Raw genomic sequence first — 21,883 nt, 5'->3', positions numbered from 1 at the left:
GTCTAAATCTGGACAGTCCCTGAGGTTTCTAGGCATCCGCATGACCCCTTGGCTATGATCCTGATTATTTCCTAACAAGATCAACATTCTGGCAATGGAATAAATGAAGAACCACTTGGACCCATAGTGGCTGGCTTCTGCTTCCCCTGTTTTTAGTCCCTTTTGGGTGCGCCCAGTGACATACTTCCTTCCTACACGATCATGCCCTTTCGCGTCAAAGAATGAGTTAAGCATTAGAGAAGGAGAACCATGACTTAAGGCACATTGGTTGGGTGGGGCAGAATGGGGGATTGTGAGGTTATGTAGGGGAAAGTCCAGTTGTTAACAAACTATAGGTGCATGCACTCCAGAAGTATAGGGCTCCTGCAGTGCAAGGGCCTTCTTTCACACAACAGAACTTCCTCTCCAGCCCTTCCCACACATGTCCTCAAAATCAGCTTTGGAGGGTTGGCAGGTTTTCCAGATCAGGTTTGGGAGGTGCACAGAGGGAGGAGAAGAAATTGAAATCTTGTTATGCCAGCAGATAATTTTCATTTCTATACTGTATTTGCTAGGGGTGCCATATTTCAAACAGTGAAAATTGCTGTTTTGAGCTATTTTTATGGGAAACTGGCAAAACAGCACTGTCAACGTGGCCTGCCATGTGCCTGGATTTTCCCGGACAAGTTTGTCGATTTCTGCCCGGACACTGCTGCCGATTGCAGTATTCCTGATATGTCTGCATGTGTAAGTGAGTGGGCTAGCGCAAGTGGGCCTGCGCAATGAGCAAGCAGGCAGATAGAGCGACCTGGCCAGCAGGCAGCCCAAGGCAGGGCTTTCTGCACTCACCCTGTTGTCGCTGTTGTGGCCACATCACCCCCGATAGGGTAGAGGAATGAAAGGGAGAAGCTCTTTCTTCCCTTCCTCTATCTCACCCCCACCTATGAGAGAAGGAAGGCTGCATTTAAAATGCAGGCCTCCTTCTCCTGGCCAAGGCAGCACTGGCGGGGTTGGTGGCATTGACGGGAATGACAAAGGGAAGAAAGCATTGGTCCCCTTCACCTCTCCCTGCCACACCACCTCAGCTAAGAGAAGAAAACCTTTGGGGATGGGGATGGCGGGGAATTGGGGTGAGCTTTGAGCAGGATGAGTTGTAAGGGAAGCAGGGAGGGATCTTTTGGAGGGAGGTATAAAGGTATAAAGGGACATGGGTGGCGCTGTGGGTTAAACCACAGAGCCTAGGACTTGCCGATCAGAAGGTCGGCAGTTCGAATCCCCACGACAGGGTTAGCTCCCGTTGCTCGGTCCCAGTTCCTGCCAACCTAGCAGTTTGAAAGCACGTCAAAGTGCAAGTAGATAAATAGGTACCGCTCCGGCGGGAAGGTAAACGGCGTTTCCGTGCGCTGCTCTGGTTTGCCAGAAGCGGCTTAGTACACCGGCTCCCTCGGCCAATAAAGTGAGATGAGCGCCGCAACCCCAGAGTCGGCCACGACTGGACCTAATGGTCAGGGGTCCCTTTACCTTTTATAAAGGTAGGGGTTTGGGGGGCTGAGGTGTGAAGGGAGGGGGAGGGCATTGGTATGGGTGTTTGGTGGGGGGTAATTGGGAGTGACAAACAACACGAGCAGGAGTGGCAGTCCCTGGTACATAAAAATAGAAAGAAAATGAAAGGTTCCAAGATTCATAAATGAACATATCACATCTATGCATATATCTGGGCTTGTTAGTTTTTCCACTGCTAATATGAAGTCTATGCCAGTACTTTTGTCCTTCTGTTACAAAGCTTCTTCCCAGACCTCAAAGCCAAGCAGTCTCTCTATAGGAATTCCTTGAAGAAATAAAACTAACAATGGCTAAAAAGTCTATGTTTGATTTCCTTGGCTCAGAGCCCTGGGATTTCTCTGTGTTTGCATAGGAAGAGGTTCCAAATCAGGTGCTGGCGGGAGGCAGACTTGTCGGCTCATTTCCTCAGATCTCTGGGCTCTTGCCAAGAAAACCTATAGAGGAATTCCAGCTTAAGAAGCAGTGAGTGAAAGCTGGTTTAGATGGCATAGACTAGAGAGATTTATGAATTGGCCAGCAGTGCTGTGGATTACAACTGCTCACAATGCAACCCCATGGCTTGTTCTAAGAATGATGGACTTGAGACAAGCTTGTTTAGACACCTGGCTTCATAGCAGATGAGAACAACAACCAAAGCAGATTCCCTTGAGCAGGACAAAGCACTGAAGTTGCTGCCAACCTGTGAAGGGAAGTCTAATGATGTGTAGGAGGTATTGTTTGGGGAATTATTAAACCCATAGTGAACAGACTCTTTATGCCAAGGATGGGGAACCTGTAGGCCTTCAGACATTGTCAGACTCTATGTCCCATCATCCCTGGAGAGAGTGGCCAATGGTCAGCAACAACAGGATCTGTAGTCCAACAACTTCTGCTTTATGATCTATCAAAGCCTCTCACAGCTAAGTGTCTGCAAGCGCATGGAGCAGAAACAGCATGTCTAAGCAGTAATTTATATTTAGACATCACTCAGGTGACTGGCAAGGGGGGAAAGCCTTTTGCGTAGCTCAAAAGCGCTGGACACTCCCCAGCACTCATTATTTGTTGCTTTCACTCTGGTCCCAGAGTGTGGCCTGAGAGGATACTGCATTCTTCCCACCTCCAGATAGACAGTAATGCAAGTGTTGGTTCATATCCAAAGGATCCTTTGGCAAACCACTAAAGGGTTTTCTAATCTAGCATGCTTTCTGACACGCAGTGTGTTGCAATCTTCTGATCCTAAGCATAAGGATCAATTACAATGAGATGCTGGCTGTACGAAAGGAATTTTCCTCATGCAAGGATCTGTCTGGTCCTGGCCTGTGTTTAAAGTATACTTATTCATGTGTGCAGCATTTACATGGAGGAACAGTATCTGTCCAGGCCAAAGGTTGCTAATGAGCACATGCATGCGATTGCACATGGGACACTATACCCATGTACACACAGCCTCTCCTTTAAATCAACCCCAAGGAACTTCCCCTCCAAGCAGACTGAGCTGCCAGCTTTGTAGTGGTTGTCAATATAGTGATTGCATGATAGTCATCAACCATCCAAGCAGTGGCGTAGCGTGGGTTGTCAGCACCCGGGGCAAGGCAAGTAATTTGTGCCCCCTAACCCGTGGATTTGCGCCCCCTAACCCGTGGATTTGCGCCCCCTAACCCGTGGATTTGTGCCCCCTAACCCGTGGATTTGCACCCCCTAACCCATGGATTTGCGCCCCCTAACCCTAACCCCCAGATGTTGCGCCCGGTGCGGCCGGCGACCCTCTGCACCCCCCACGCTACGCCACTGCATCCAAGGCCCTGATGATGTCCTAGTGTGGGGTGGGGAAAACCTTGAAGTCATTTGTGTGTTTGAGCCAAATGACAAAATGCCTCCAGTTTTTAAAGGAAAGAACAGTGCAAGGGAGATTGGCTCTTCCTACAAGGGACAGGAGAGAACAATAGCAGGCACAGAACACAGTCAATTGTTATTATTTCTTTAATTTATTATTTATTGAATTTCTATGCTTCCCTTCATCCGAGGATCACAGTGCAGTTGAAAATATAAAAACACAAACATACCGTATTTTTTGTCCCATAGGGCGCTCCGTCCCATAGGATGCACCTAGGTTTTTTTTTGGGGCGGGAATAAAGGAAATTTCCCCCCCTTTATTCCCCCCCCCCAAACCAGGTCGGGGAACCAAACCAGGTCGGGGAACAGCAATATGGTGGCGCTCTGCCTCCCCGCTGTCCCCCAAGCTTGTGAGGCTGGCTGATGTCTGCCCGGCGCATGAGGCGCTCTGCTTCAGGGCGCCTTGCACCGGGCGGCAGGCTGCTATCTGCAGCATGGGGAGCCCTGCGGGAACTCCCACGGGCTCCCCAGGCTTGCTGATAGCTTCCTGAAGTCTGGAGAGCGAGAGGGGTCGGTGCGCACCGACCCCCTCACTCTCCAAGCTTCAGCGAAAGCCTGTATTCGCCCCATAGGACGCACACAGATTTCCCCTTCATTTTTGGAGGGGGAAAAGTGCGTCCTATAGGGCGAAAAATACGGTATGTAACATAAAGGTAAAGGTAAAGGGACCCTTGACCATTAGGTCCAGTTGTGACCGACTCTGGGGTTGGGGCGCTCATCTCACTTTATTGGCCGAGGGAGCCAGCCTACAGCTTCCGGGTCATGTGGCCAGCATGACCAAGCTGCTTCTGGCGAACCAGAGCAGTGCACGGAAACACTGTTTGCCTTCCCACCAGAGCGGTACCTATTTATCTACTTGCACTTTGACGTGCTTTCGAACTGCTAGGTTGGCAGGAGCAGGGACCGAGCAACAGGAGCTCATAGTAACAAACAAAAGCAATACCCCCGCCCCTGCATGGTCTAAAAGGCCATAGACTCTATAATTAGCCAAAGGCCTGGGAGAAGAGGAATGTTTCTGCCTGGCGCCTAAAGATATGAAGTGAAGGCACCAGGTGAGCCTCCCTGGGGAGAGCATTCAGGAGAATGATGTGGACACAGCGTATATTGATTTGAATAAAGCTTTTGACAAAGTCTACCATGATATTCTTGTGGAGAGGCTGGTAACCTGTGAGCTGGACAAGGTAACTGTTAGGTAGTAGCAGTACCACAATATTCTGCCTTGGTCAGACCACACCTGGAATAGTATGTCCAGTTTTGGACACCACAGTTTAAGAAGGGTACTGACAAGCTGGAATGGGTGGATAAATATATGTATTGAAGGTGCCAGGTAAGCCTCCCTGGGGAGCACATTCCACAAACAGGGACCACCACAGAAAAGTCCCATTCTCATGTTGCCACCCTCCAGACCCCTCATGGGGGGAACACATGAAGAAGGGTCTCAGGTGGGCCTTGAGGGTAGCCAAACCAGAGTTACCTCCTGAACCTTTTAAGCATAGTCCTGCTACTTAGGTTTAATTGCAGGTCACAGCAGTGGCTTGTACCAGTTTGCAAGAAGAGGAGGAGAAGAAATGCCTCCTCAACTGTTTCTCAGTCTATCTACTTCACAGCAACCTCTGGCTCATCAAACTGTTTCTTGCATCTGGATTCTCCATAACACCCTGCAAAACCACTCTCCTTTTCTACTGGATTCCTCTCCTATCCCATCCTGACTTTCCTCAGGATTGAGGTCTTTTCCTGGCTGGGTTTCTGGGTGCTGTGATTATTGACATTGTGATAAAAGTTTCCTGTCTCTGTTTCAGGGTCTCATTTTGAATGTATATTAGGAAAAAACCTTCACTTTGTTTCCCAGTTGTCTGTAGTGGGGATCCTTTGGGGCTGGAGATTTCTTTTAAGCTAAGGTAACTGGAAGGAGCCAGTTTGGGTGGGTGGATTTCAAGCTCAAAGCTGCTGAAAACATTTCAGGGGTTGTGCGTGTGTGTTTTGTCAATAGCCACTCTGCCTCTCCTGGTTACCCCCCCCTCCAATCATCAGGAGTTGTTGCTGGAGAACCACCATAGATTTGTAGAGTTGGAAGGGACCACGAGGGTCATCTAGTCCAACCCCCCGCAGTGCAGGAATCTTTTGCCCAACATGGGGCTCAAACCCACAACAATGAGATTAAGAGTTTCATGCTCTACCGACTGAGCTACCTCGTGTACTTTAAAAGAAATACAGTGAAGTAGAACACAAAAGTCTGTCGCAATGGATCAGTCCCCATTTGTTATTTGCACAACTCGACTTCTCAGAAGCTTGCAAAGAAACTACCGGTAAATGTGTATTTCTGATTTTTAAAAGGTAATCTAGATCTACTATTACTGAAAGCATTATGCAAAGCCTTGCAAATGCTACCGAGGCCACAGGATGGCATTATTTTGTTCTACTGTTTGAATCTTTATTGTAGCCAACTACTAATTAGATAATCATCACCGATTTGAATGTGAACTGATGATACTATTTTGAATGCAGGACCACTCCCTACCTTGGAGGGCTCCAGTTGCCCCCTCTTTAATTGTATTATGACACTCTGCAAATATTTCTTTGCCCTGCCAAGATTCTGTTTTGATTTAGCCTTCTCTCTCTTCCCTTTGTGATTATGTTTGGATAGTCAGCTCTGGTATGGGTTTGTTGTTGTTGTTTTTAAGCTCCCGGCTTTATTTTATTGTTTGATTGTGTTTGTTTTAGTTTGTGATTGCGAGCTACTTTGTGAGAGGCTGAAAGGAAGAATGGAAATATTGCAATAGATAAATAAATGAATACTACTCTGAAAGAATATCAACGTAGTGCACCCAGGCACCATTTTCAACCCTTACTCAGTCTTTCCTAGCTCAGTTTTCAAGTGGTGTTCTTTATAAACACATGAGAGGTTAAATACATAGGAAGATGAGATCAGGGGGCCATCAAGCCTAGAGTCCCCTTTCCTGCAGTGGCCAACCAGATGCCCACAAAAGCCCCTAAGCAGGATGGGAGTGCAACAGCACTTTTTTGTTCATGGTATTCAGGGGCAAGTTATGGTGCCTCTGTTTCTGGAGGTAGCATACATCCATCATGACCAGCAGCCATTGATATCTTCCCCGAAATTGTCTAATCCCCTTTTAACCATTGAGGTTCCTCAATGAAAAGATTGGCAATGGCACAGAAGCTGCCTGAAGTTAGCTTGTCCACTATTGCTGATTGTCCTCTCCATTCCACAGGAGTAGAGGGGTGCTGGGCCCAATCCAGGGATCCAGGATCTGCACTTCCAGATCACGCTGAGCAACAGCTAGACTCACAGCCACAGTTGGAATCCTATATGTGAATTGTGGTGGAGCCTTAGGATGGATCCCATAATCCTCATCAATGAACTTTTCACTCAGTGCTAAAAGTCTTGGTCCCTCCGTATACATTTAGTTGAGGGTTGCTCCCTTAGTTACACCTATAGTTCTGCAATACATGCAAGTGCAAAAGATCACCCTGGGGTTGTTTTGGTGGGAAGCAGCATACATATCAAATCAGGTATCTTCTCTTTGAAAAGAAAAGGGACACACTCCTGTTGCTGTTCATATGAACATAATTGGATCAGACAAAGAGTCTTCATTGAACCTTTTTACCACATAGGCATCTTAGCCAGGACAGCTTTGATATCCTAGAGAAGACAAAGGCAAATGTGTTGATCGGTGACATAAGGGCCCATCCATAACAGAAACAGTATGCAATTGTCAGAGAGAAGGCTGAGGTAGGCCTCTTATTTTTGACATGCCTTAAAAAAAAACACCAGGGTGGGGCCTTAATTAACTATGCAATCTAGCGCACAATATGATTCTGCTGCCCTTGTATTTCAGTTGGGAAACCTCATCGGTGAGACAATCAAGAGAAGGATCACATGACTTTCCCAAGGAAATTCTGTTGTGATGCCTGGCTTGTTTATCTAGGTTTACATTCTTTCTCAGGGTATGAAAGAGCCCACATCTGAGTGGCAGACAAGGAAAAAGAGGGATTGCTTATTTTGGCACATACCAGATCAAACTTTTCATCTTTTGCTAGCAAATCATACACAGAGATCTTTCTTTCTTTCTTTCTTTCTTTCTTTCTTTCTTTCTTTCTTTCTTTCTTTCTTTCTTTCTTTCTTTCTTTCTTTCTTTCTTTCTTTCTCTCTCTCTCTCTCTCTCTCTCTCTCTTTCTTTCTTTCTTTCTTTCTTTCTTTTAATTCACATCTATATAAATTAGCATATGCCATTTTTAAGCAAATATGTGCCCTCTTTAAATGCTCTATTTGGGGAGGCAGTGTGAATGTGGCTACATCTCAGGTGAACTTTGGCAGGCTGTGGATTCTGTCTTGAACCAACCTGCACTGTTGCTTTGGCAGAAAAAGTTTGGTATTTGGCGCCTGGCATGTCCTAAAGCTGCTGCCTCTTCCCATCTCACCACCCTGATGATCCTCACTGAGAATGCCCTCTGAAACATACCATCCATGTGGCAACTAAATATCACTTTCCCCAAATACCTCTCACTTTCACAGCTTTTCTTTACAGCAAGCAGAAGGGGCCACACCAGGAGTTTCTGGGGGCTCTTCTGCTGTGGAATGTTTTGCTTTGGAAAAATCAGGCACATCTGCCACCCAAGAACTCTGAGCTCCCCCCTCGGACATGTTGAGTTCCAGTTTATACTTCTAATAAAAAAAAAGGATTTTTCTGCCTAGAGCCTGCTTCCTAAGTAGTCAGTGAAAAAAGTGTCTAGTTACAATTGTGGTTTCTCCGTAGAGCAGAGCCAGGAGTAGCGAAGGAGGTTTCTGTTGGGCTTCACTCGTGGCCATTCAGCATGAAAACAAGTCTAGTGGCTAATCAGGCAGGCTTTGGTGGAAGTAGTACTGTTTGTGTGTGTTGAGGGGCGGGAGAGAGGAGAGGGCTGGGATCAGGGGATCACGTTTCATTGTGACATCACTGGTCCTCATTCCAAGCAGAGATGCAGACAAACTAATCCACTGGAAAAGGCAAAAATCATCCAGCTTAACCCGGTTGGAGGGGATATTCAGGACGGCGTTGGAAGCAACTGATCACCAGGATTTTGAACCAGCCACAGGCATTGCCTAGTCTGAGCAGAGGTAGGTGCATTCACCACTGTATGGGGAGCAGAGCTGCATGATTTTTTTTTTTAAAAAAAATATGAAATATTTTAGGGCTACATTGTCTACTGTATATAGTATGCAAGGAAATGGAGACTTCTCAAAAGAAGGAATATTCATTACGATGATTCTCTGGATTAAGGCAATTCAAGTCAGGTCTAGCATTTAAAATAAAGGTGGGTAAATATTTGCACGGTGAGACACTTTCAAATACTGGAGCTTCCTAAACCTTCCTTTCAAGGTTAAAGCATGGTCCTCCAGACCAGCTGCTCAGATTAACTTTCTGACAGTAAGAGCTGTTTGACAGGGGAACAAATTCCCATTAGAGGTGGTGGATTCTCCTTCCTTGGAGGCTTACAAGCAGAGCTTGGATGGCCATCTATCATGTAGGACCTCGCTAAGATTTCTGCATGGGGGCAGCGGGTTGGAGTAGATGAGCCTCAGGGTCCCTTCCAACTCTACAATTCGATGATTCGATGAGCTCCTTGACCATTCCTGAAATCTCAAGGTATCCATTGATTTCTGAAACTCTTGGAGTCAATTCTGGAAAAACGAGCATTTCAGACTTGGCTCCAGGTTTTCAGCCACAGGAGATACATATCCTTGGAACCATTTAAGCATTGGTTGGATAAACATCTGTCATGGATGGGATGGGTCCAAGGAATCCTGTCTACAGGCAAAGCATGAAACAATTGGCCTCTAAAATCACTGCTCACTGTGTCTCTATGGACCCTGACGCTTCCATTATTTCCCCTGGTCCCCTGCGCGAAGTTCCTCTAAAGATGTATCTAAAGTCTAGCAAAGTTTTCAATTAGCAGGGAGAGAATAACATTGTTGAACAGTAATATTCCTGAGGGTGTTTGGAAACTGAGTTACAGCACTTCATTCATTCTGATGTATTATATTTAGCATCACACTGTTATTTACATCACAGTCCTAGACATGTTTACTCAGAAACAAGTCCCACTGTGTTCAGTGGAGCATACTCCCAGGTAAATGTGCATATGGTTGCAGCCTTAACTTCACAGCAATTGAGCCGTCATAGGGCCCATCCAAACAACTTTTTAATTGCATGTTCATAGTGATTTGTGATAATGATGGTATCAGGGGTGGTCATACACAATCTTGCTTTCAATACTGTTTGCACCAGCAAATGTTTTGGGGTGTTCATAAGGCCACATTTCCATTCAGTGCATATCCTGCAACTTCCTGCTGAAATTCCAAAACTTTTTATACCACAGATGTTCAGGGTGTTGTCCTGCATATGTCCCACTGTAGTTCCTCCAGACAGCAATAATTTGGTAACACTGGGGAAGCACTGAAGAACAATTAATGATCTATAATAAATCCACCACTATTGTGTCAAGAATATGTTGCAAAATTCCTCTGCAATAAAATATGTTGTAAAAATAATCCACAATAAAACACATTGCAAAATTCATCCACAACCAAACACTAGAGACTTTCCCTGAGTCTTTTTCTCTCCCCCCTGTATTATTATCATCAGAGTCTCAAGACCTAGTATGTTGGCAGAAGTGTAATTTCTAGCTCACCAATAAAAGTTGCTATCATCATGGTAGCTAACTAAAGGTCTGGTATGAAATGTGCATGTTTGTGGTTAGGAGGGAGTGGGGAGTAAAGGAGAACAATTCTGGGAAGGCTTGGCTGTCACAAGATAGCCCTTAATGCCCGGGGCTATACAGAGTGTGTTTTCTATAAAACAATAGAACTCCTTCTGTTATGGATTAGTTTCATCTGAAATGCCATGCAATTTTTTCTTTTTAGCATTTGTCTGTAAGTGAGAATATTGCTAGCAGTGCTCATTAGTGCACTTCCATATTAACAGAGTGGGGTTTCTATCTCCAAAGTTGGGGGGGGGGGAATGCAGGTTGTCATGTTAGTCATTAGGACCTGGATGGACAGAGAAATCTAGAGGAGATGGTACAAAAAAGCATCTGAAATACTAGGTTCTGTCTTCAGACCTGAGGTGTGTGTATTCTAGTGATACAGAGCAGCCCAGAGGAGTTGGGTTATTTTATTTATTGCTGAGGATATATCTGTTTGTCTATTAGACCAAAATAGGTAGGTGGATCTAGGATCCTAGCTTTTGGAGGCAAGAGGCATGAAATAGACAATACCATGGAGGAGTGGGAAAGGGGGTGGTAAAGGTGATAAGAACCAAGGATAATGTACTGGGGGGGGGGGACCTGCTTGACACTTAATTGGCTGCAACTGCAAGTGAGTGACAGAAATAGCAATTGCATCCCCTCTTCCTTACCCAAGGGCCATTTCTTTCAGAACAACTGTTAACTACCAGATACAATGCAACAGATGTCCCTGTCTCAATGGCAGCCGCATGGCTGAAGTCAAACAACCCCCAATATTTTGAATGAACTAGCCTAGAAAAATGATCATGGACAAGAATAACTTAGTGCTGAGTGAATATTTTCACAGCATGACTGCTCCCTCATTGACCTCGCAGGCTTTGTTCTAAAAGGAAGCTTGTACAATATACATGAAAGGCAAGCTTGGGAATTAACATTCATAGCCTTATGGCAGAGAAAGCACAGCGGCTTAAATAGACTAAGGCTTGAGTTCCTGGCTTGGGACAACAATAGCCCATAACCACCTGTTAGCTATTATATTTTTCAATGCTAAAATAATTGTAAATAAACTGTGATCTGAAATGATCGAAATGCGCTTTTACTATTGTTCTGGATATAATACCTCAGGTTTAAATTTCCTGTCTGCCTGATGAAACATCTTGCAGTTATATATATTGTATGGGCGACTCTCAACTTTCATGGAAGTTACATTCCGGCGATAGTGTGCAAAGCTAAAATAACATATAGTCAAAATACATTGGGTTCAATGGTGGGTGGGATGGCCTTTTTCCCCAGTTGATGTCCCTTGTTCCTCATATAGTTCCACAGGAACACAAGAAACTTGGTATAAGTCAGCCCAGTTGTCCATCTAGTTCAGTATTGTCTACACTGATTGGCAGGAGGTCTCCAGGGTTCCAAGAAGGGGACATTCTCAGCCCTACTTGGAGGTACAGCCACTGAGCCACAACCCTTCTCCACACCTCAGGGATTCATTAAGTAGTTGTCTCTGAATATATCCCCCTCTTCTAAGTTCTGTTGTTGTTTTTTTGCAGGCACTGATGGCCTTGTAGAGAAGATTGCAGTGACCGGTGCTGAAGACCCAAGTGTCCAAAGGATGTTTTTCGGCAAGGGTGATGAATGGATGCCAAGTTCCCAAAAGCTTGTGAGAATGTCTCGGCCTGCTAACTTAGTCACCTTTCTCTTGCTGTTTTTGTGCTGGGATGTACTCAGTCGAGCCCTGCCTGTCGGCCCAGATTACTTGCAGCGTGGCTGGCAGAGGCTTTTGGAGGAGGGGGAAAGTTGTGTGCAATGTAGATTGGAAGAATGTCCCACGCCTCGTGGCTGCCTTGCTGGGGTGGTCCTGGATGCTTGTGACTGCTGTTGGGAGTGTGCCAATCTGGAGGGCCAAATCTGTGACTTGGACAATACCAACCACTTCTATGGCAAGTGTGGGGATCACTTAGAGTGCCGCCTTGATTCCGGGGACCTACGGCACGGTGAGGTGCCTGAGCCTCAGTGCGCTTGCCAATCTAGCCAGGCTCTCTGTGGCTCCGATGGCAAGACCTATGCCCAAATATGCAAATTTCAAGAGGTGCATAACTCCCATCCAGAGGCTAATCTCACTGTGGCCCATGAAGGACCCTGTGAATCAGGTAAGGCTTTTGCAGGTTTTCTCTAAATTTCCAAGTGAAGCTGCAAGCGATGATTTGGAAATAAAATGAGAAGGCATTTCTTCACATTTACATTCCAAGAAAAAGCGGCATTTGGGAAATGAAACAGACGGACAGCTTTAAGCTGGACAAAAGAGAAATGGGGAATGCTTTGACAGCTACCTTAAACCAGTTCAAGCTTTTGTTTTTCCCCCAAGCCCAGTACAATGACTGGTTGCGAGATGAGTGCCTCAACCCCAGAGTTGGCCATGACTGGACCTAATGGTCAGGGGTCCCTTTACCTTTACAATGACTGGTAGAAGTGTTCCAGGGTCTCATGCAAAGATCTCCCCCATCACTTGCCATGTGAGCTTTTTAAACTGGAAATGCCAGGTATTAAACCTCAACCTAGGACTTTCTGTATGCAAAGCACAACCTCACCTTAAGAGTGATGCATAGACCTCTTCACAGTGCACTGTAATTATTTTTTATGGAAAGCTGTGAAGACCAAGATCATGGGGTTCCACCCCCCAAAAAAGCAATAAGTAATTGAAAATAAGGACTGTATGGTTGTTAGGGGACATCTCCAGTGAACCTAAACATCTGGCCAGAAGCCTCTTGTCTTCTTTTTCAGCCTGTGTCATTTTCCCATGTGTTCAATCACATGTCCATTCCAGCCTATTTCATATCATCTGGATATTTTTTGTTGCCATTGAAAAATCCAGGATTTATTTTTTTGTATTGACCAATGTTTTTAAATATTTAAAGGGACCCCTGACCATTAGGTCCAGTCACGGACAACTCTGGGATTGCGGCGCTCATCTCGCTTTACTGGCCGAGAGAGCCAGCGTTTGTCTGCAGACAGCTTCCGGGTAATGTGGCCAGCATGACTAAGCCGCTTCTGGCAAACCAGGGCAGCACACGGAAATGCCATTTACCTTCCCGCTGGAGCGGTACCTATTTATCTACTTGCACTTGATGTGCTTTTGAACTGCTAGGTTGGCAGGAGCAGGGACCGAGCAACAGGATCTCACCCCGTCACGGGGATTCAAACAACCGACCTTCTTATTGGCAAGCCCTAGGCTCTGTGGTTTAACCCACAGTGCCACCCGCATCCCTCTTTTAAATATTTACTATCCCACAAAAGACACATTTCTAAACCGATTTTCCCTCGAAGCACATTTTTCTAAACATATTTTATTCTAAAATATACATATTGATCTGCATTTTTGTACATTTTTTTTAAACCTGGGGACTACATCACAAAATTTGGAGAAAAAATAGATTGCTATTTAGTGTGCATGTTGCATAGTCTGGTCCAGAAAAGAAAGGGCTGTGCCAACATGTGCGTATCTTAAAATAGATGGAGCAATTCTGCTGGATTCCTTTGGAGGGGAACGATAGAAGAAATCCAAGGTGTTGGGGCAGGATGGTGTCACTGGGATTGCTAACATTTGGCCTCACATCACTACACTATTTGGAAAATCCAACTGAAACTTAAGAAGGTGCCTGAAATTAGCCAGAGACTCTTTGGTGAACTGATCAAGGATTACAGTACCCATTCTGCAGCTCTCCAAGTTCTCAAGTAGAGAGCTATCTATCTATCTATCCCAACACTTGGCACCCAATCCTTTGTTAGCTGGAGATGCTGGAGATTGACCTTGGGGACTTCTGCATGCAGAGTACATGCTCTACCACAGAGCTATGGACCCCTCCCTGTGTAGCCAACCTCACAACAGGAGGAAGAGAGGGACTAGGATGCTTTAAATGTAGCCAAAGCATCTGACAGTAAAGCAGGCTGATTAGCAGCTGCCACAAGGATGTCACGTTTCTGCTGCAACATGAGACTCAAGCGACATTCCCTGAGAAGCACTTCATTTAAACGAGTATGACAAAGCTCTGGACCACCGTTTAGGGGCCAAGGGCTGTGGTTCACAGATGTGCCATGATGCAAACACATGCTTGACTAACAACTGCTGGTGGGCATGGCGAAGAGGACTATTCAGCTCAGTCATAAAAAGCCTGGCTTTTTTCTGTTTATAAGAAATAAGGCAGCGTAGTGCAACAGTTGTACAGAACAATGTGCTTAATTATTATTGTGGTGGTTGCTGCTGCAGCATCTAAAATTGCTAGTTGCTGAACAAAAATATTAAAATTACACAGGCACTGCTTGCAAGCTGACAATCGAAAGGTAAATATCACATCATGTACTAGAAAGATTACTTGGAAAACACGCCTAAATCAGATCTCAGCTAGAACAAGCTGAGAGAACTAATCTATAAAATCCAGTCTTCATATACAAGCAACCCAGAGATTATTTCTCTCAGATAGTTTTGGGTCTTTTCCAGAGCCCCACATCATATCGCCTCCCTATGACATCTGGAACATCACTGGGCAAGATGTGATCTTTGGCTGTGAGGTCTTTGCATACCCCATGGCATCTATTGAATGGAGAAAGGAGGGATTGGACATGCTGCTTCCTGGAGATGACCCCCACATCTCGGTTCAGGTGAGCTACGAGTTCCAGCAAGAGCTCAGGGGGAGAATGGCTTGTGTTTATGGGGCAGGTCTGAAAAAGGATTTTTCAGCAGAAGATACTCAGAGTACTCAGTTATTTGGCAGGCCTAATTTACCTTCTTTTAGCAACTGCATATCATGTTTAGCATCTTCCATGACATACCGTATTTTTTGCTCTATAAGACTCACTTTTTCCCTCCTAAAAAGTAAGGGGAAATGTGTGTGCATCTTATGGAGCGAATGCAGGCTGTGCAGCTATCACAGAAGAGAGAACAGCAAGAGGGATTGCTGCTTTCACTGCGCAGTGATCCCTCTTGCTGTTCTGGCATCTGAGATTCAGAATATTTTTTTTCTTGTTTTCCTCCTCCAAAAACTAGGTGCATCTTGTGGTCTGGTGCGTCTTATAGAATGAAAAATATGGTAGGCTGACCTTAGGTCTTCTGCCCGCCTACCACAGATATGCCACAGATGAAGTTTCATTTTCTTCAGAATACAGTGGTACCTCGGGTTAAGAACTTAATTCATTCTGGAGGTCCGTTCTTAACCTGAAACTGTTTTTAACCTGAGGTACCACTTTATCTAATGGGGCCTCCAGCTGCTGCTGCGCTGCCACCGCACAATTTCTGTTCAAATCCTGAAGCACAGTTCTTAACCCAAGGTACTATTTCTGGGTTAGAGGAGTCTGTAACCTGAAGCACCTGTAACCCGAGGTACCACTGTATGTCTTTTTTGCTGCTGAAAAAACAGTTGCATCCCTGCACGTACATTTCCTTTGTTACAGTGAAGTTCAATTATCTTCTACTTTTTACTGTTCCCCTTTGAGGAAGAATAATACACGTATCCACAATGCCGGATGTGGAATATTGTACTCACTGTGCATAACCCTAAAAGGCTCACCATGTTATCTTCAGAAGGGTTAACAGGCTTGGAGCTCCATCCCAAAATAGAACTTGAGAGGCTGTAGGGCAGCCGCTTGTATACCCTTCTATTTAAAGGGCGTGTAAAGAAGTCCTGGGAAACTTTTATAGAAACTGCAAATCTTTATTATTATTGTATGGAATGTTTGGGTGAGGCGAAAACTACATCACTGCTGGATTGAGAAGCTTGGGGAAGCTCCATGTTTCAGGCAGGGGGAAAGTAGTGTTATGCTTCTGATGGCCTCTTCCAGCTAGAATGAATTTCAAGTCACTTTATGAAATATACTCAGAGTCGTGAGTGGATTTCATGCTCTTTATTCAGCTCATAGTGGTGAGAAGGAATGAATGTCCCCTCAAAGTATCTGCTTTATATACATTATTTACACAATGGGCTGCACGTGATTGGCTAATTCTGGAATTCTCCTGTAGGCCAATCAGGTTGTGGATTCACTTCCATCTGGAACCGGATTGGGTGGCTCCTGCAGACCAATCATATTGCTGCATTGTTCTAGGACCAATCAGACTGCTGCATTCTGAATCCTATTGTTCTAGGACCAATAGGCTGCTGCATTTTGGATCCTATTGTTCTAGGACCAATCAGACTGCTGCCTTTTGGATCCTATTCAACTCAGTACATAACACTTTCCTTGACTGCATTTTCTTCTGGACCACACATCGGGGATGAAACCCAACAAATGAAAACTGGAACCAGAAACAGCTTTCCCACAGGGAAATGTGAAACAATGGAATAATATCCAGAGAGAAACTCCATTTTCTGCGAGTTAATTAAAAACAGTTTAAATGAAACATTATGGAATATATCGCGCAGAAAAATCTTCAGTGTGAGGGCAGGTATTAAACCAGATGATGCTACTAAGGTCCTAATGCACCCCTAAATCCCCATGCACCCCTACAACTTTAGGATTCTATCTTTAAAATGGAATGGAAATTCTAGGCAGGTGGGAAGTGGTCTTCATTGAACACAGTAGTATTTACATTCTGGCAATGCTGTAAATCAGTCAGTCCCACTGGAGGATCCTCAGTTTAAGGTTAGGTTTCCCAGTTTAATCAGGTAATCTACTGCTTTGTGACTGCATATTTTAGTCTATTGCACAGACTTGTATAGCTTTGTAAGAATGCAGAGAAACCTAGTTTTCATTTTAAAAGTTTGTAGACCTCATCTTAAAACTATATGTATGTAGGCATATAGTTAAGTATGTAGGCATAATCTTCTAAGAGCCGAGAAATCAAAGGGGATGTGGGTGTGGCTTTCAGCAATCGAGAGTGAAGTTTTTGAGTCCCATATAAAGCTTTTTGATTCAATCCATGGCAAGCGGTCCCTCTCCTACTGACTCCACAAACCCTTCATTTTCTCCTCTTTTCTATTCCAGCCCCTGCCAAGACATTACAAATTCTGGAATTTGTTTCATTCTTGCGCTGCTATTAGATAAGCAAATGACTATTTCAAAGTGATCTTTTAAATTCTGTGCTTCATGCATTTCTGCCCACTGGTGAGGTAACATCACTTTTTGGATGTGATTCTGTGCTCTCTGAGTTGACAAAAGAAAGAGAAAGAAAGAGCCTGTACATTCACTTTCTGAGGAAAGCTGCTTGTATCCTGTTTACAAAGGAGACTGAGAAACAAGAAGACAGTTTGTGGTCACTTTCCAGTCCGTTCTGATTTATGCTCTAAAAGAAAAGAGAGAGTGTGCCACAGTACAGTTTGCTACATCTGCAAGGAATTTAGATTGTTTTCCAGTTCAGAGTGGGGGTGAGGGGAGACTTGGTATTTCACAGCAGGCTGAGATGTCCTAGAAAATACACAAGTACAAAATATGTATGCGTCAAGTGTGAAATGTGAGTGCATATGTACATCTTTTAAAAAGCCAGAAGTGGGCCACCTTTCTTGTTTATGTGTACCCAAACACTCAGGATGGTGGAATATCCCATTTAAAGTGAGAACAAGGAATATGGTGGAATCCTACAGTTTCCAAATATGTGCAGAGATGACAGAAAGAGACTAATTGTTTGCTCTGACTGCTGGGATTAGGAAAAGAGGGTCTAAATTATAGGAAGACAAATAATGAAGAAGAAATATGCATGCCTCAGAGGTCGTGGAAACCTTTTAAAGTGAAACATTCAGTCTTATTGGCCCTGCTTTAGAACAGGAAAATGAGTCAACAGTTTTTGCATTCCAGGTGTGTGGCTTTCTAAATAACAAAAGGTGTCCTATGTGACACCTTTTATAATTTATAAATGACAAGATATGCTTGTGCAAGAAAATATGTTTCAGAGAACATGATAATGCTTCACTTGAAAGGAGGGCAAATGGAGCGATGCTAAAACTGAGATTTGACTGTGCAACCAATATCTTAGATATGCCTGAATTGATTGATCTGTGATACAGGGACTGTCTCAATAACTCCCCATTGGAGATTTCGGCAGCAATCCACTTGCTGTAAAGTTTTTAACAATGGAATTGTGTCTCTCCCGTTGGTATATAATTAACTCTAGTTTAGGGGAGGCCCTCAGAAATATGAGGTGACCAGCTGGCTGCAGATTCAAGCTGTGCGGGTAACTGATGAGGGGACTTACCGCTGCTTTGCGAGGAACAACGTTGGGCAGGTGGCAGCTCCAGCCAGCCTCATGGTTCTCACTCCTGGTAAGTAGTTCCTACTCTTCCTCTTCTCCTCCTGACGGATTCATTGTGTTGACATTTCAGGCCCAGCACACCAAACACCCTTTGCCATATGTGAGAGCAGATCTTCAATGTCTCTTTAGTCTTCCCCTCTTCTGAGCTATCTGATATTCTTCAGGCAACCGCTGATCTGATATTCTTCAGGCAGCCGCTGCTATCAGTGCTCCTTAACTACCAAGTAGTGTTTCATATATCCTGTGTAACCAACTGCGTTACAATTGAAGTTTTTTAAAAAAAGAATCAAATGGTTTATCCATAACTACTGACTATACCAATCTAGTCCTTAGTAAAATGTTGTTAACAGTGTTTTCTAAATAAAAGGAATTCAGGTATATGGAATACCATTTCCTCACACTCAGGGCAGAACTACACATTATCAAAACATGGTTGCCAACAAAACTGGCAGCCCATTTCCCCTAGATTACATCCTCATTTCAATCAACATTTCCCCACCCCCTTTAGTGGCAGCAAGTCCTGTGTGTAAAGGGATTTTCAAAAAGCTAATGTAATGCTGTCAAGATATGAGGGTAGTTGAACTACATGCTACAAAGGAACAAGTGGGGTTCTTAACAGGGGGCTCCCAGTTTCAGTGAAAACCATGTGCTTCCCATAATGTTTAGTTCTTCTCTATGGTCACAATTCAACACAGAGCTATACAGTTCCATGGCAGACGACTTCTGGGCCCAAATTCTATTTTTTGTTCATTGTATCAGGATATCCCTCTTTAGCATTCAATTTAAAATATCTGCAAAAACAATTAACACCAAATATTAGCTTAAGCATGCTATTGTTTGTGACATGCGTGCTTGGTTGATTTATTGGTTTGGTGAAAAGAAATGCAGACAAAGACATGGAGATTAAATGTTTGGCAAGTTGTTTGTCAGAGGAGGCAGCTGCTTCAAGCAATGGATGCTGAGATGTGGACAGGGATGGTAGCCAATTCTTTCTGAACCCCTGTCCCAGCTATTCTCCTGTGTTAGAGAATAGAGAAGGGTGTGTCATGGGACCTGCACTGAGTCCCCCAAGGATGAGTAAGATTCAGCTGTCAATCTGGTAAGTTTCTGCCCATGGAATGGGGTAGTGGTGACATCTTGTCCTTCACCTCAGGCAGCAGAACTGAGCCCTGATCTTGGCTGCTTGTAAAATGGACAACATCCAACTATCCCCACAGTGGTGAAGGATAGATAGCAAAGAATACAAACACTGTACAAGGACTAATAATTTGCTTTGTGCCCTGTACTTGCAGATCAGCTGAACATGACTGAATTGGCCCTGCCCAAGATGCCCAGACTAGGGCCAGACGATGACATGGAGAGTGACGATGACTCATATGACTATTACTGATGGCACATGCATGAGGGAGCTGTCAAAGTGAAGAGCAATGTACATCTATTCCATTTTGAACATTTGCCTCCTCATCTACTGCAGACCTCTGAGATAGCCAGTACTGAACCTTTGTGCTGAAAATCTTCTATGGACAGTTTGGGTATCAGTTAATTTTGGGTGGGGAAGATTTATGTATTTAATCATTTGACCCCTTCTTTTGTTAGGTGAAGGGGACAACAAGCAAGTGGAAACAGGGGTTTTGGTTTTTTTTAGCTGATCCTAGAGCAAATGGGCATTAAATGGTACCTTGATCACCTTTGGAGAATATAGTTTCTTTGACCTTACATGTCTCAACACTCATGTAAACTTCCCCTTGAGGAAACGAGAGGCTTTATCCTCAATGCAGATAGCAGATACAAGATCCTTAGTTGAGAATATAATATGAGTGGGGGGGGGGAGCACAACCCCCCCAACCCCTCCACACCATGGTCCCAATCCAGATTGCCCCCCATACTTCAATTTATTTTTTAAAAAAACCAGTTATGCACATGCTAATTGCATGAATGATATTTTGACTAGTTTGATCAGAGACCAGGGCTTCATCTAGACAATTTGATGGCACAGCACAGACTCTGGAGAAAAGACGAAGCTATGAGACCCCTTCTTGTGATGAGAACCCATCCAAGCTTGTTCTCTACCCTGCCCAACATTCCTTTGTTCCTTACCTTAAAGACTCCAAGTTGTCTTCTTAGCCTTGATCTGTACTTCTGTTTGGTCTGCTTCCTCACTTTGGATCAGCTCTTGCCCTCCAGATCAACTGCAGTGTCATTGTATGAGACACTATTCGCCATATGAGCTGAATGCCTTGACGATTTTAAAGTGAAACCACCACTCACATGTAGCATTAGATATGAAGCCTCTTATGCAAATACACTGGCATGATCAACTCTTCCATACTGAAGACAGTGCGGATAGGTTACAATGGTATATAGTAGGGATGCATATCCTTGCAACCCGCTGAATCCTAAGGGCTCTGCCCAGGTCCCAACCCTCACTGGTCCTGCTCTGTATCTTCCTCTAGTGATTTTATCTGGCTGAAATGTGTCCTTTAACTGTGGTTACAACTCTTACTTGCCTGGATGGACAGTGATATGTGATTGAGCACACCGACCACAGGTATGCTGTCCCCAAAAGGTTAACCACAAATGAATGTGGGCCCCTTGGCCGAAAAATGTTCCCCATCCCTGGTGTACAGCAATGTAACAAGATTGACCTTTGAATAAGAACCCCACAATTCTCACTCCTGAAAATAAAGCAGACCTGGGAGATTCTCACTTTGAAGCGCAACTGGAGGCCTGACTTATATGCAGCAGCTTCTCTCAAGCCTTTTGTACAGATTTATCTGTGATCTCATTTGTGTTGTTATATTTGTTACTGTCCTTTGCTTTCTAACAAAATCAAAAGCAGGGCAGTATTTCCTGAAGTGCTAGCGGACAGATCCACTTTCCCACTGTGTTTTCAAAGGTCTTTTCAGGTCTCATCAAAAGTCCTGAGGGAGCAGCTCCTGAGGATGTGTACACATCTGTTTTGTCCTTCACAGCTGAGATCCTTAGATGAAACTCTGGTTTCTGGGTGCCTCCCCCAGGAATAAAATGATATGCTCATTCAGAAGAGCTGGTGGGTAGTCCTTTGCCAAACCAGGATTTTCAACAAACAAGAGATGAACAGAATGGTCTCTTTATAGGATTCGTATGGGCTCCTTTTGATTCTTGGAAATAGATTGTTTTCAGTTCTGGAAGCAATTAATCAATTTCTAAACTAGTCTCAGAGCAGCTGACACATAAACACCACATACACTATGTGAGCAGATCACAAGCTTGGAGGATTCATATAAACTTGGATCTGATGGCCACTGCTGTAGTGCACTAAATGAAATGTGCATGAGCAATGTGTCATTCTACAGGGAACAGTATGCCTGCTCCCCCTGTTCACATGATATGGGGTTTAGAATGAATGCCTGCAGAGTGATAGGATATAATCCAATCTATACACATTCAACAGACCTTGTGAACAGATCCTAGGTGCATATAGATTGTATGCATGTAGGCCCTGTGTGTGCA

At 44.4% G+C, this 21,883-nt stretch overlaps 1 protein-coding gene across 1 annotated transcript; it reads left to right on the top strand.

Moving 5' to 3' along the window:
- The first annotated feature begins 8,340 nt into the window (after positions 1-8,340).
- KAZALD1 (Kazal type serine peptidase inhibitor domain 1) lies at positions 8,341-20,082 on the top strand. Its single transcript, XM_081912323.1, has 5 exons — positions 8,341-8,530; positions 11,709-12,308; positions 14,654-14,814; positions 18,254-18,401; positions 19,684-20,082. The coding sequence occupies exons 2-5, from the start codon at positions 11,771-11,773 to the stop codon at positions 19,779-19,781; spliced, it is 945 nt and encodes a 314-aa protein (XP_081768449.1). The 5' UTR covers positions 8,341-8,530; positions 11,709-11,770; the 3' UTR covers positions 19,782-20,082.
- Positions 20,083-21,883: the final 1,801 nt, after the last annotated feature.

Source organism: Podarcis melisellensis, assembly GCF_964234715.1.
Source record: "Podarcis melisellensis genome assembly, chromosome: 5".
In the NCBI taxonomy this organism is placed as follows: domain Eukaryota; kingdom Metazoa; phylum Chordata; class Lepidosauria; order Squamata; family Lacertidae; genus Podarcis; species Podarcis melisellensis.
Note: the sequence above shows the minus strand (reverse complement) of the source record. Positions and strands in the feature narration are given on the sequence as shown.